At 33.1% G+C, this 13,647-nt stretch overlaps 1 protein-coding gene and 1 non-coding gene across 2 annotated transcripts; one reads left to right on the top strand and one right to left on the bottom strand.

The window, feature by feature from the left end:
* Positions 1 to 703: 703 nt before the first annotated feature.
* Positions 704 to 815, top strand: LOC112091660. Its single transcript, XR_002902253.1, has one exon. It is a non-coding gene; the product is annotated as a small nucleolar RNA R71 (small nucleolar RNA).
* An 8,715-nt stretch (positions 816 to 9,530) lies between these two features.
* Positions 9,531 to 12,346, bottom strand: LOC21408542 (probable histone chaperone ASF1A). The gene is made up of 3 exons (XM_010098440.2): positions 12,028 to 12,346; positions 10,548 to 10,663; positions 9,531 to 10,442 (listed from the first exon to the last, which is right to left on the bottom strand). Exons 1-3 carry the CDS (start codon positions 12,134 to 12,136, stop codon positions 10,047 to 10,049), a joined length of 621 nt encoding a protein of 206 aa, XP_010096742.1. The 5' UTR covers positions 12,137 to 12,346; the 3' UTR covers positions 9,531 to 10,046.
* Positions 12,347 to 13,647: the final 1,301 nt, after the last annotated feature.

Here is a 13,647-nt window from a genome sequence, read left to right on the forward strand (position 1 = left end):
AAATCTATGCGGTTGTTGATCCTTAAGAGAGTTGGCCAATTGACGAATTTGCCTTTCGAGATTCTTCATGGTGGTTTCCATGATATTACAATGACCCTATAAGTTAGCAAACCTTGAATCACCTTCTTTGAACTTTGAGGTAGTCTCCCTCATGAAAGTGCCCAAAATATCTTCCAACGATTGTTTCTTTTCCGGCGCAATTGGGTTCGCATGTTGGTTGTACCCTGGAGGTGGTTGCAAGGTGTTCCTTTGGTTGGCATATGAGAAGTTCTCATGATTGCAAAGCCCGGTATGATAGTGAGTTGGCAAATTATTTGTGGGCTGAAAGTTATAATTCCGGTTGTTGATGTATTGGCATTCCTCTTAGTTAATCCCCGCTTCAACATAGGAGGTGTTCACCACATTAGCCACATCCTTGCTTGTAGAAGGATCCCTAGTGGTCCATGCTGAAAGTTGATTAGTTAAGGCCGATACTTTAGCAGATAATGCAGTGATTGGATCCACTTCATGAACCCCGACAGCTCTCTTTAGAATCAACCTCTCATTAGGCCACTGGGAATTGTTCGTAGACATTTCCTCCAAACATAATTGGGCTTCCACGGCGATTTTAGATAGCAGAGTACCACCAGCCGCCGCATCAAGAACTGTCCTTGTTCGCCCATTCAACCAATTATAGAATAATTGTATCTGAAACCACTCCTGATAACCATGTTGAGGACATCTCTGGACAAGATCCTTGAATCGCTCTTATGCCTCATAAAGAGGCTCAAAATCTAACTGTCTGAATTGGCCGATCCCACTCCTCAACTGAGTTGTCTTCGAAGGAGGAAAGAACTTGTTAAGGAATTTCTAAGCCAATTCGTCCTAAGTAGCCACACTCCCCGGAGCTAGTCCTTGTAACCAACCCCGCGCCTTGTCCCTAAGAGAAAACGGGAACAAGCGTAGTCAGATCACATCGTCTCCAACACCATTCATCTTGATTGTATCACATATCTCCAAAAACATTGCAAGATGAACGTTGGGGTCTTCATTCGGTGATCCCCCGTATTGTTTCTATTGCACCATGCTGATCAAGGCCGGCTTCAACTAAAAGTTATTAGCATTAATTGTTTGGCGCTGGATCCCTGAGTAGTTGTCATTCAACACCGGCCGGAAATAATACATCAAGGTTCTTTGTTGATTATTATCAATGACATTATTGTTGTTGTCGCCTTGTGCATCTACCATAGCTTGAATTCTTGCCCTCCGTTCTCTCCGATTTGCACGACAAACTCATTCAATTTCCGGATTATACGGTAGCAAATCCAAGCTCCTACTTCTTCGCATTCACTGCCAAAGCAACAATAGGCAAAATTAAGTAAGTAAAATAAAAATAAAAGCCTAAATTAAAGTCAAGTTACTTGGTCGTGATATTAATCCATTTCTAAACAAACATTCAATCCCCGGCAATGGCGCCAAAAACTTGTTGCGAAAATTCTTCTTAACATGTATGAGCTCGCAAGTATACGAATTGTAACAAGTAATAAATTGACAATTTGTCAAGTATCATCCCGCAAGGATTGAGTGTTTTTACAAATTAAACTAAGTACCACTACTACAATAACGTTAACTTTATCTAGGCGATCGAATAAGAGTAATTCAAGTAATTAAAATGGTAAATTAAAATACTAAACCAAGTAAAAATAGAATTTGGAAATAACAAGTGATCGAAGGGAACTCTGATGGTAAAGCAGCTAGGGGTTGGGTTTTTTGTTCTATCAAGCTATGCAATTCCAATATTTGGTTTTCTTAACTAGCTCCAGTCAATTCACTAATCTAGGTTTTCTCAGGTAATTTCGCTCCCTCTCCCGAGTGCCGAGTGAAATAGTGTGTAAAGTCGATTAAGTAATATCCCTATTCACTTAACCTAGTAAACACCTATTAAGCAAATCTATTATGATTACCCAAATCAATTAGCCTCCTGAACTCAACTAATTCTATGTTGTGTCTCTCAATTCCCAATATGTGAAAGTAACTCTCCCGAGCCTAAATCTACACATCTATATCATTAATTCATTATATCATAAATTAGAGCAATAAAAAGAGAAAGACACAAATGAACTAAAATGGAATTTCATTAACAAATACCAAATATCTTCAAAGCATAACAAAAGATAGAACTACATCCCAACCCCTAGCTTAAAGAGTTTAGCTAGAGATATACATCATGAATTCTTCAAATAAATACATAAACAAACCAAAATTCCAATCCATCATTCAATCACAAATCCAAGAAAGTAACTCAAAATCGAATGCTAAATTAGATAGAGAGGGAAATAGAGAATGTAGAACTAGACGCCAATAGAGCTCCACAATCTTCAATCCCTCATTGATTCTTTAAGCAAGCCTTCAATTCTTTGTGATTTCTTCTATTGAGTTCTGATTTTTCTCCTTAAAACTCACTCCCTCACTCTGTTCCTTTCTTTTCTTTTATCTCTCCCCCGTAAAACAGCTCATTTCTGCTCTAAAAACTGAGCAACACGTGTCCGTGCACTACAGCGGGAGTTTTGTGTGCTGCAGCGCCGCTAACTGTCATCCAGAAACCCCAGCAACACAGTCGCGGGTGCTGCAGCGGTAGACAATGGTGTTGTAGCGCCCATCTACTCGGCCAAGGTGCGCTGCAATGAGAGATAATGGCGCTGCAGCGCCCATAACTTTCCTTCCCTCTGGTTTTGGCACTGTAGCGAGCTCAGGACGCGCTGCGGTGATCGAAACAACGTGTTTTTGTACTTTTTCTTCCTCTTGAGACCAAATATTCCATTTTTGCTACCATCTACAAAAGTGAGACAAAAACACCATAAAACACATGTGCAAATATCAAGAACACGCAAAATAACTAAGGATGGTACTAATAATAAATCAAGTTATCAAAAGCATAAATAAAAGAGAGACACAAGAGAAATATGAGATACTATCATTTTCTATTCTTTCATTCACTTGTAATAGGTGTGTTCAAAACAAGCTCATACATCTTCTATTTATAGGCTAAGAACCATGAGCAAAGGTAGACTAAAAGACACAAGTTACATGAGTTACATACAATATTAAGATGGAAATTATGAAGAGATAATACACAACATCAAGGGAAGAATTATGAAGAGATAATGCGATCTAAATGAGTGGTTATGGAATACCAAGAGGTGGCATCCACACTTAATTGATTTACAACACCCCTTCTTGATTTCCACCTACCAAAGAATATGCCTCGTTAAAAATCTCACTGAGAAAAAACCCTATGGAAAAAAATCTTTGTGAAGGGAAAAATAGTGCGTTATTCTTGTAGCATTTGCGTTTGGAACTGCCTCGTTTAAAACCTTGCAAGGAAACCCCAATGGGAAAAAAACCTAAGCCAAGAAAAAAAGAGTACAGTACGCAGTAGCCTCCCCCTCATGTAAACATGTCTTCTTCAGCAATAATAAGGATCTCTGAGTTGACGCATATTAATCTTGTGCATCAATTTCTCAAATGAAGATGTAGAGAGTGCCTCTATTAACAAATCAGTCAAGTTGTCACCAGAACAAATTTGATGAACGCTTATTCTCTTGTCTTTTGGAGTTAATATGCGAAAATAAACTTTGATGAAATGTGTTTGGTTCTGTCTCTTTAACTTAGGCTTTACAAGTTGCATCTCCCCGTATAATACTGTCAAATTCTTTTGACAAATGAAAGATCAAATGTTTATCAAATATGATAGACTAGATATCTTAATCATACTCAGTCTCACTTGCCTCATGAATTGGTAATATTTCAACATAATTAAAAAATGCAACGGAATGGTTTGTTTTATTGAGGGCCGAGATAATACTTGTTTCACACCTTTTGAGAAATACTTCTATATCAAGTCTTGTAGCGAGATACAATAGTGTGCCAATAGCACTTAAAATTTGGTGCTTCGAGACCCAAAACTATTTCATTATAATCTCGAGAACGTTAAAAGAATCCTTTTTGTTGGTAACGATTTTCTATGCATAAGCGTGTATCTAGCGGATCGCATATAACAAAAATTTTAATAAATCTTTGAGATACTCTATATTTTAAATTAATTTATGCACAAATAAATTAATCAAATTAATTTATGAATAAATTTACCTAGCGAACGATTAGGTCGATAACTTGAGTTCTTTGACCACGAACGTTCCTCACTCCGAGCTTGTTTAGAATACCTGAATTTTTCTCGTCAATTCCTTAAATCTATGAAGACGTGTGTGCGGACACACTTGAAACAAAACGAAATCAGCACTCAAACACTCAAGTTTTCCACGAACACCAACACATGCACGACGTGCAATTGGGGAGAATTTTCTTTTTCCTCACTCTATAAAACTAGCTACTATATGCTATGAAGAGAAAAAATCGTGTTCTCTAATTTTCTGCAATCTCCTTTTTATAGAGTAGCTGTCAGACTCCCATAAGAAATCTAAACTTTATCTGCAAGATAAAGCTTGATAATCATCTCCCACTTCTATTTTATTTTGGAAACAAAATCCACTCTCTCTCTTATCCACAGGGGCCAACCACCGCAGGGATATTCTCCCATGTGGTTGGCGTAAATTACTAGATAAGGAAGGAGGTAAAATTATCCTTTATCCAGCAGTCTAATTTTGACTCAAATTCAAACTCCAATTAAAGTTAATCGGATAACTTAGAGAGCAAACAACTGAATCCCAGAGGGATTCTCACCGTGTTGGGTGTGTACACCATGTGGACTTCTTCACATGTGTGTTCTAAAATTCAAATTAAAATAATCACATTATTTAATTTATAATTAATTCTCAATTAATTATTATTGAGCGTTCTATTAGAATTCTATAATTTTAAAATTCTCATTTTGCCTTAGTATCTTGTAGGATTACAAGGACGATGTGGGAACTCATAAATCTATAATTTTGAGCTCCAATAAAATTAATAATTATTTAAAACTCTATAATTAATTAATTAATTTTATTAATTCTAAAAGTTACTCCATTATAAACTTGGAATTGCACTCTCGTAATTGTAAATATAATTTACTTCTAAACTATGAAGTGTCCATTTGATACAGCCATTACATATAGATCAATCCTCCATAAATAATTCATATTTAGAATTAGGTGAAATCTGTTAACCTCTCTAATTACATATTTATCCTTGAGTACCATTAACTCTCTAATGGGCAGTAATTCATAAAATAAATTCATGAATCGGAGCTCTTACTAGTCCAAGTACCGAATCAATCCTCAAGAGAATTATTTATCTCCTTCTTTCTTAAGAAAGAATGGATTCTATCTCGTATATTAACATTCACATCTAGCCACTTCTTCATGTCTCCAAAATACAAGGAATAGGATTCAACATCTTAGAATCCGTACCAAGTATCAAAAAACACAAATCCATAAATTAGAGTTTGCTAGTACCTCGGGCCCATTAGTATGTGCATGTTAGGATACTAGTTCATTAAGTATGCGATAAGTTATGCACATTGTTATGACATAATAATGTTGTGTTACGATTTATTTAAGAATGATTAATTCATGATAGTGAATAATATGAGGTTTTGTTATGAGTATGAGAGTATGATACGACATGGTAGGACTATAGCATGATAACACTATGTTGATTTAAAGTATGTATGTCTCTTAGTTAAATTTAATTATGATCATGTTACACGGGAACATGTGATTAATATTGTGATTGTGTTATTTTCTAATATCTTCTTGGTTGTTGTGAACCCCTAATAAGAAGGTAAATATGGGTACGCTATATTATTAGGTGTATTTATGTGTTTTATTCTTGTTTAAATCCTATGCACGATTGTGCTTATAAGAGCACATGACTACTTGAGAAGGCTTCAGTTACGGTAATAAGAAATTGATTAAGATTTATGATATGGTATGCTTATGGTAATGATATGTTAAGATTATGATGTATGATATGATATGATTTTGGTTGTGGTATGTTAAGATTAAGACTTATGAATATAATTATGGTATGTTAAGATTATGATTTATGATATCTTATAATTATGATTATGGTACGTTAAGATTATGATTCTCATACGTTGAATATGAGTTATGAAAGTCAAAATAATAGTCAACTGATAACATGAATATTTAATGTGACGAGTTTATGCATATTTGAGTATAAAACACTCTTCTATGAAACATGTTAGGAGTTAGTACGAAGCATGTCATATTATGATTATTTATTAATTGGTAAAAATTATGAATTAATTGACTATATATATTGAGAAAAATTATGAGTACTTGAATTAGGTATTCAAATTAATATCGCTTATGTCTACATTTATGTTCATGTCTCTTTTCTGCTAAGGAATTATTGTGTCACATTGCATTTGTATTTAGAGTAACTAGTCTGCTCGCTTACTGAGCTTCCTAGCTCACTAGGATTCCTTGTGTTGCAAGAAAAAGGAAAGAAAAATTTTAAGATAAAAGCTCAGTGATTGCGGAAGCGAATCGAAATTGAATGTTCATATGGGGATAAGACTTATATTGATTTTTGAGAGTTGGCCTTATGGCTTCAATATGATTTTCCGCAAAGTTATGTTTTTAATTGAAAAACCTCTTTCAAGCACCTTTTTCTTTTCAAATTTTGAAACTTCCATATTTTGATTAAGAAATTGTAAGCTTTTAAAAGTTTAAATATTCCGCATTATTATGACTATGTTTTATATGTGTGTGTGTGTGTGTATTTGTATGTAAATTAAAAAAAAAAAAAAAAAGGATCTGCATATATGGTATGATTTGTATGTATGTGCATCATGTTTTTCCATCAGGATTCATCGCCGGCCTATCATAGTAGGTGGATGGCAGTGGGTTGTGACAATAAATCTATATATTAATAAATCTCTGCCTTAGATCTTCAACAACTAAGAATATGCCTCATTAAAATCTTACTGTGTAAAAATTTAATGGGACAAAAATCCTTGTGAAGGAAAAAGAGTGCAATGTTCTTATAATATACAACGAAAACTGCTTCATTAAAAACCTTATCATAAAAATCCAGTGGGACAAAATTATGACTAAGGAAAAAAGAGTAAATGCGTATTTATTACCTCTTTATATAAATATCTATGATTGTTCCAATAGTATTTTAAATAATTGAGTCAACGCATATTATTATTTATAACTCAAAAAATATTGCAGACTACTATCTAACCTTTAATACCGGCCATTAACACTTTGTTAATATTTACATTGTTGCTCTTTCAGAGCTCATATGTGATAAAAATTTGATAAGTATATTGGCTATTTTTGGGTATATATAACAAACTTGTACCCATATTTATTTCTCAATTGGTAAATTGGTAAATTCATGGTGCAGTTATCATTTCCATAATAATTCAACTTCATGTGAGTATGAAATATTTTGCGCCTCATAGTCATTTGCCTATTTTATTCAATTATATCTCGTACAATGAGATACCAAATTATATCATTTCCATAAAAACTCAATTTCATGTGAGTATGAAATAATATGATTGTCATTTCATATTATTTGCTCAATAATAAAAGGCCAAATCTAATATCATTTTTATACCTGATCAACATAGTTTTACTTTTAATTGCAATATTATTTAACATTTATATCATAGAATATCTAAAGCCAAATAGTCAATTAACAGCTCTAAGAATTATTGGCACAAAAGTATATGTCAATATAAAGAGAATGTTAACAATGATACCAACATTTACTAATGGCTAAACAAAACAATATATAACAATGTGAAAGGTCACACATGATAAAACGTAGACCATATTACGGATTGCATATAAATGATAAAGGTAATACAATTCTTGGATATAATAAGAAAATTGGAGATCTATATAGTTCAGTATAGTCTTGAATTAACATGCCTAGTGAAAAATTAAGAACAATATTTCAAGCTTCACAGAGAATATAAACAGATCAGTCATATTACATAAATTTAGTGACACCTGTGAACTTAACTCGTTTCTTTTGCAACAAAACTCAGAAAAAATTTGAACTCGAGTTACAACTTTATTTAAGTTCATGTTCTTTTATAAAATTTGAATTTAAACTCGAGTTTTGAGCTAAACTCGAGTTTGAACTCGAGTTTGGGGCTAAACTCGAGTTCAAGTTTTCCTTTCAACTCGAGTTCATAAACTTGAACTCAAATTAATGAATAATATTTTTTCTATTCTTAAAAATGTCATAATTTTTTTGTTTTAATTCTGATTGAGATGATTTTTTTCTATGCATTCACAACGAAAAGACGAATAAAACCACACTCATATACCCTATTAAAATTTTTCATCACTATTAAATTTTTATTAAAATACTATCTAAATACAAATTTAAGTTTTGACCCACCCAAACACAAACTCAAAAAGATTCTCAATTCAAATCATAACTCAAATGTGCACATCCAAACACAAACTCAAGTTACAACTTCAACTCAAGTTATAACTCAAACTCAACTCAAGATGAAGAACCCTAATACACTCAAAAACTTATGGATTGCAAAGAAAATTTGAAATATATGATGATAAAATAGTAATCACGTATAGAAATCATTCAACGTAACAAGACCTCGGATTTAGAAACTAATAACAAGAAGTTTTATAAAAGAAAATGAAAACATGGCATGATTCATACATGAAATTACCAAAAGTACCATTATAAATAAAAGATCACCAATAATTCAAATAATATATAATACAGAGAAATTATATAACAAAGAAATCAATTGAGTACAATATGTGATAATTACATTCCACCGTATATATGCTCTCCTAATAACCAATAATCAACAAGATCATAATAACATTAAAAGGAAAAGGCATCTGGGTCCAAATAGATCAAACCTGTTCATTTCAACAAAAATGTTGCTTGCAATTGCACATAGTCGTATCATCCCAAAATCTTTCAAGACTTCAACCAATGGAAAAATAGAGAGAATCTTTAGGTCTTGTAAAAACCTTCAAAGTTTTCATACAACAAAAAATGAAAATAGCACAAAAAGTAAACTACAAAGCATAAATAAAAACGACACAAGAGAAATATGAGAGACTATCGTTTTATATTCTTTCACTTGTAATAGGTGTGTTCAAAACAAGCTCATACAACTTCTATTTATAGGCTAAGAACCATGAGTAAAGGTAGACCAAAAGACACAAGTTACATAAGTTATATACAATATTAAGATGAGAATTATGAAGAGATAATACGCAACATTTAAGGGAGGAATTATGAAGAGATAATGCGATCTAAATGAGAGGTTATGGAATATCAAGAGGTGGTATCCACACTTAATTGATTTACAGCAATATGCAATTCTATTGGAAAGCTAAACAAAAAGAAGGGAACCAAAAAAGGGGGGCAAGTAAGAGCAGATTGTAAGACAAGTTCTCAACAAATTACTTCTTCAAGTTCCATAGAGAACTCCATTGTTCTATGTTACGATTCATGATGCAGATAAAAAGGTTTCTCAATACATGCAGATAATGGCAAGTTTATGTAAAAGCCTTAAATTAATATCTCGCCAAGTCGTCAATCATACACGGTTACACAAAATGTATTCATGTATGAAAATAGATATGCAAATAGACATACATTCAAATTCAGACTATGCAAATGCTTTCACAAAAATATGTAAAAATCTCTGTATGTTAAATATTTCTGCTAAAGACCGCACGCTTTTTTCCAATCAGATTTTAAGTCAAGACTCTGAGTTTTTGCTTGGTAAAGCCAGCAGTACAACATGTTCCCATAAGATTGAAACATATGAGTCTGAACAACGAAACTTTGAAAGACAAATTTTGAGTCAATCACATGGGACATTAGAAAATATTCAACCTTGTATTATCCTATGGATCCACAGAGAAAATGAGGACATAGCATGTTCCACTTGGTACTCCAGAATGTATTTGTCAAAGCATTTAGCAAATGGAGACGTTTGAAATTTGGAGAGCCAATACCATCTGAAACAATCTCCACGTCAAAATGTCAAATGCATAATAGCCACTTTAGCTAAAAACCGCTGCTTGTCATACTAATGATGATTGAGATGAGGAAGGTGGTTCTTCTCCGGTGCCATTGGTTTCAGTGACGTGAATCGCATGATCGGGCAAGAGAGGAGGCTGCTCTTCACGTTCATTGTGATCAGGGGAAGGGGGTGGCTGCTCCTCATGCTCATTGTTCTCGGGGTGAAAGTTGATTGGGAACTTCGTGACTCTTGGTTTGTCGGCTAAAATGTTTCTCTGGACCCTATCAATCAAAACCTTTGTTGGAGGTTCTTCCCTCAGTTGTTCATCATCATAATCATTGTTCACGTAGTATCCCACTCTAATAAATTCTTGTCCCAAGTAAGAACAAGTCAGTAGCAGTACCGTGACACCAATAATGTCTTCCTCTCGGATTTTTGATGGGTCTGGTGGATCTGCCTGCACGAGACTCAGAACATAAATGAGTAAATCAAATTCCACAAAGCATAAGCAACTGAGTTCAAGCCAGGTTAAGTGATAAGCACAGGGAGTCATAAAAATTACCTGAAGGACAAACCGGTAGTTGCCAACGTTGACAGGACCAACAAGCACACTCTCTAAGAGTTGGTCATAGGTCTCATCCTCAGCAGAACCAACGTATGTGAGTTTCCATTCCAAATCTGAGATAATTTCAAGATCACGTCATGTCAAGGCAGTTAATACTTAACATTCTAATATTTTATTCAATATATTGAACATTTGAACTAAATACTAAAGCGATTAGACACTAACAAGAAATTTAAAGACAGAAAGATTCAAACAGAAACAAACATCCAGTTTGCTTCATCTAGATAGATGAACATATAATCAAGTTCCTTCTCCTTTCCAAGGTAACAGAAAAATCCGTCAACAATGCAAAGCAAAGCATTGGCCTTTAAATCCTTCATTCTTCAGCTATAAGCACGATATATTTTCATATTTCTTTCCTAAATACAACTGGTAACAACAAATTTGAGAAACAGAACAATCAAGATTCTTCTAATAATGCTTTTAGTACAAACTCCTCTAAAATGTCACATTCACTTCCTAGTTTCCCCTCATGAAAGGAACTGTTCCTCCCGTCAAATACTCACTAATCAACGCTCTATGGAATATAAATACAGCCAATTCGAGCTGTAAAGTGTAATCAACCAATGGCATGAGTTAGCTAAATGAAACGAGGGATCAAAACTAGCAATTGGGAGTTGGGAGACACCATTGGGCCAGTGAAAAAACTGCCTTAAAAAAAGATTTGGAAATATATTATTTTTATCATAACTTAAAAATAATGGCTTAAACTATCTCTAAAAACCAAAGCAAGGAAGCTCAAATATGTAGAAGTCGTAAATGGGGAAAGAGACCAATTACATATGATCAAGAAAACAACAAATCATGAGGGCAGTTGGAAAAACATGATATGAATAATCAACAAAAATTGGAAAATAAATATTGTCTGAATTTCATTTCATTTATTTAAACAAATCAACATAGTGGCGAAATGAACTTCTATATTCTTTATTCTATTACAAAAGAAGAAAAGCAAAGGAATAAAAATTACATCATGAGATATAAGAGGAAATTAAACTGAGACCCAAAAAACCCTAAAACTACCCTCACCCAAAAAAAAAATGAAAAACAAAACACAGGTGGAAAGCCCTAAATTTCTAACCTAAGTACATGATTCAAGAATCTAGAGCTAAGAATAAAGTACACAATCCATTCAGCGATATATCGCATAATTTAAGAGCTTTATTATCAAGATGTTAAAATGAAAAGCTTCTCGAGTTATGGCTAAAAATATACTAAAAATCCGATTACAGTTCACAAATCATAATTCCCACTTCAGATTTCAAATTTCCTCCGATTTTTCAGTAGAATATTACAGTATCTGTGTCTGAAATCTTCAATTAACGCCGAATTTGCAATCTCAATTAACATTTAGGAAAAACGAGAAAAAATAAAGAAAAAATAAATCAAATCGAATTCAAAGAAAAGAAAAGAGTACCATCTTTGAGAGGAGTCGAGCACTCGTAGGAGATTTCAAACTGGAAGGGGTTGAGAAAGGCGGCGGGGTTGTCCAAAACGGCGACGTTCGTAATGTTGACAGCACTCATCTTCTGGAAACCAGAAAGAATTCTTCTTCTTCTTCTTCTTCTTCTTCTTCTTCTTCTTCTGCTGATACTGATGGTGAAATCGTAACCCTAGATTTGATATCCTTCATCGACCGGGAAAAACCGAAACCCTAGAAGAGCGACGCCCGGCGACCGGGAAAACCGAAACAAGGAGATTCAAGGCAGAACCAAAGAAAAGGGGAAATATTTCTGTCTCTGGAGTGTTTTTCTGACGTTGGAAAATGGGTGTAGGCTCTTTTATAAATGGGGGCTGCGGGTGGGTTCTTTTTTTTTTTACCGGCTACTGCAGGTGGCGCTGTGGAGGGAAATGGGATTGAGAATTACGATTTGGCGGGAGTTTTTTATTTTTCTTTTTTTCTAACTTTGCTCGTCCTTTTTAGGGTGTGTTTGGTTGATAGATTCGTATCATGATTTGAATTATGATTCTTAATTTGTTACAATATTTTTTCTTATAAAAAATACACATAAACTAAAAATGGTTCTAAATCATGATTTGCTACAGTATTTTCTTTTAGGCCTCGCTCAGTTTGTTAATTTGAGTTAAGATGTGATTTTATGTGAAAATTTTTTACTTTAGTAAAAAAAATTAAATGTGATTTTTTATAAGAACTTTTAACTGTAACAAAATTAAAATTTAAATTTTAAATTAATAAAATAAATGAGACCTTAAAATTTATTAAATTTGAATTTCTTATATCGTATTAAGTTGTTGGCTATTTACTACATTTTGTCAGCATAATATATATTTTTTATTTTGATTTAGATTTATCATTTAGAAAACATGCATAACACAACTAGAATTATAAATATTAGGGAGAAAGAGAAAAATAGGACAAAACTTGAGATGAATTAAAATTAATAAGCTAATAGTTTATATAAGTTAATAAATAGGTCAAATTACTGTTTTCGTCCATAACTTGTCTGGTTATGAACCATAACTTGACAAGTTATTCACGGTTTTTGTCCATAACTTGTCTGGCTATGAACCATAACTTGACAAGTTTGTCCATAACTTATCTGATTATGAACCATAACTTAACAAGTTATGACCTATTAATTTCTATAACTAAAAATTTGTCTATATACTTTTTTAAATTTTTTATATTAACCTATTTTTTACTATTTCTATAAATATTATTGCGTAAAATTGGTTGTCCTGTTGCATTGCCCACCTATTAGGCCTATTGGGGGGCTTGACTCAACTTAGAGAAAATTTTATATTAATACTCTGTATTATAATGTAATTATCTTTTAATATTTTGTGTTTTTAATAATTTTAAATTAATATTTAATGTTTTAAGAAATTATTTTTTAATATCCTGACATTTTTTTGAAATGTAAAAATGTCATTTTTACCAATTTCATTAACTATGCAGAAATTAAAATCTGTAATACATATTCTAAAAAAAAATACTAAAAATATATTATAAATAAAAAAGTAAAAAAAATCCCTTTCTCTCTCTGATCCTCTCTCTTCTCCCTCTAGAAGACCC

Source organism: Morus notabilis, unplaced genomic scaffold, assembly GCF_000414095.1.
Source record: "Morus notabilis unplaced genomic scaffold, ASM41409v2 Scaffold451, whole genome shotgun sequence".
Classification (NCBI taxonomy): Eukaryota; Viridiplantae; Streptophyta; class Magnoliopsida; order Rosales; family Moraceae; genus Morus; species Morus notabilis.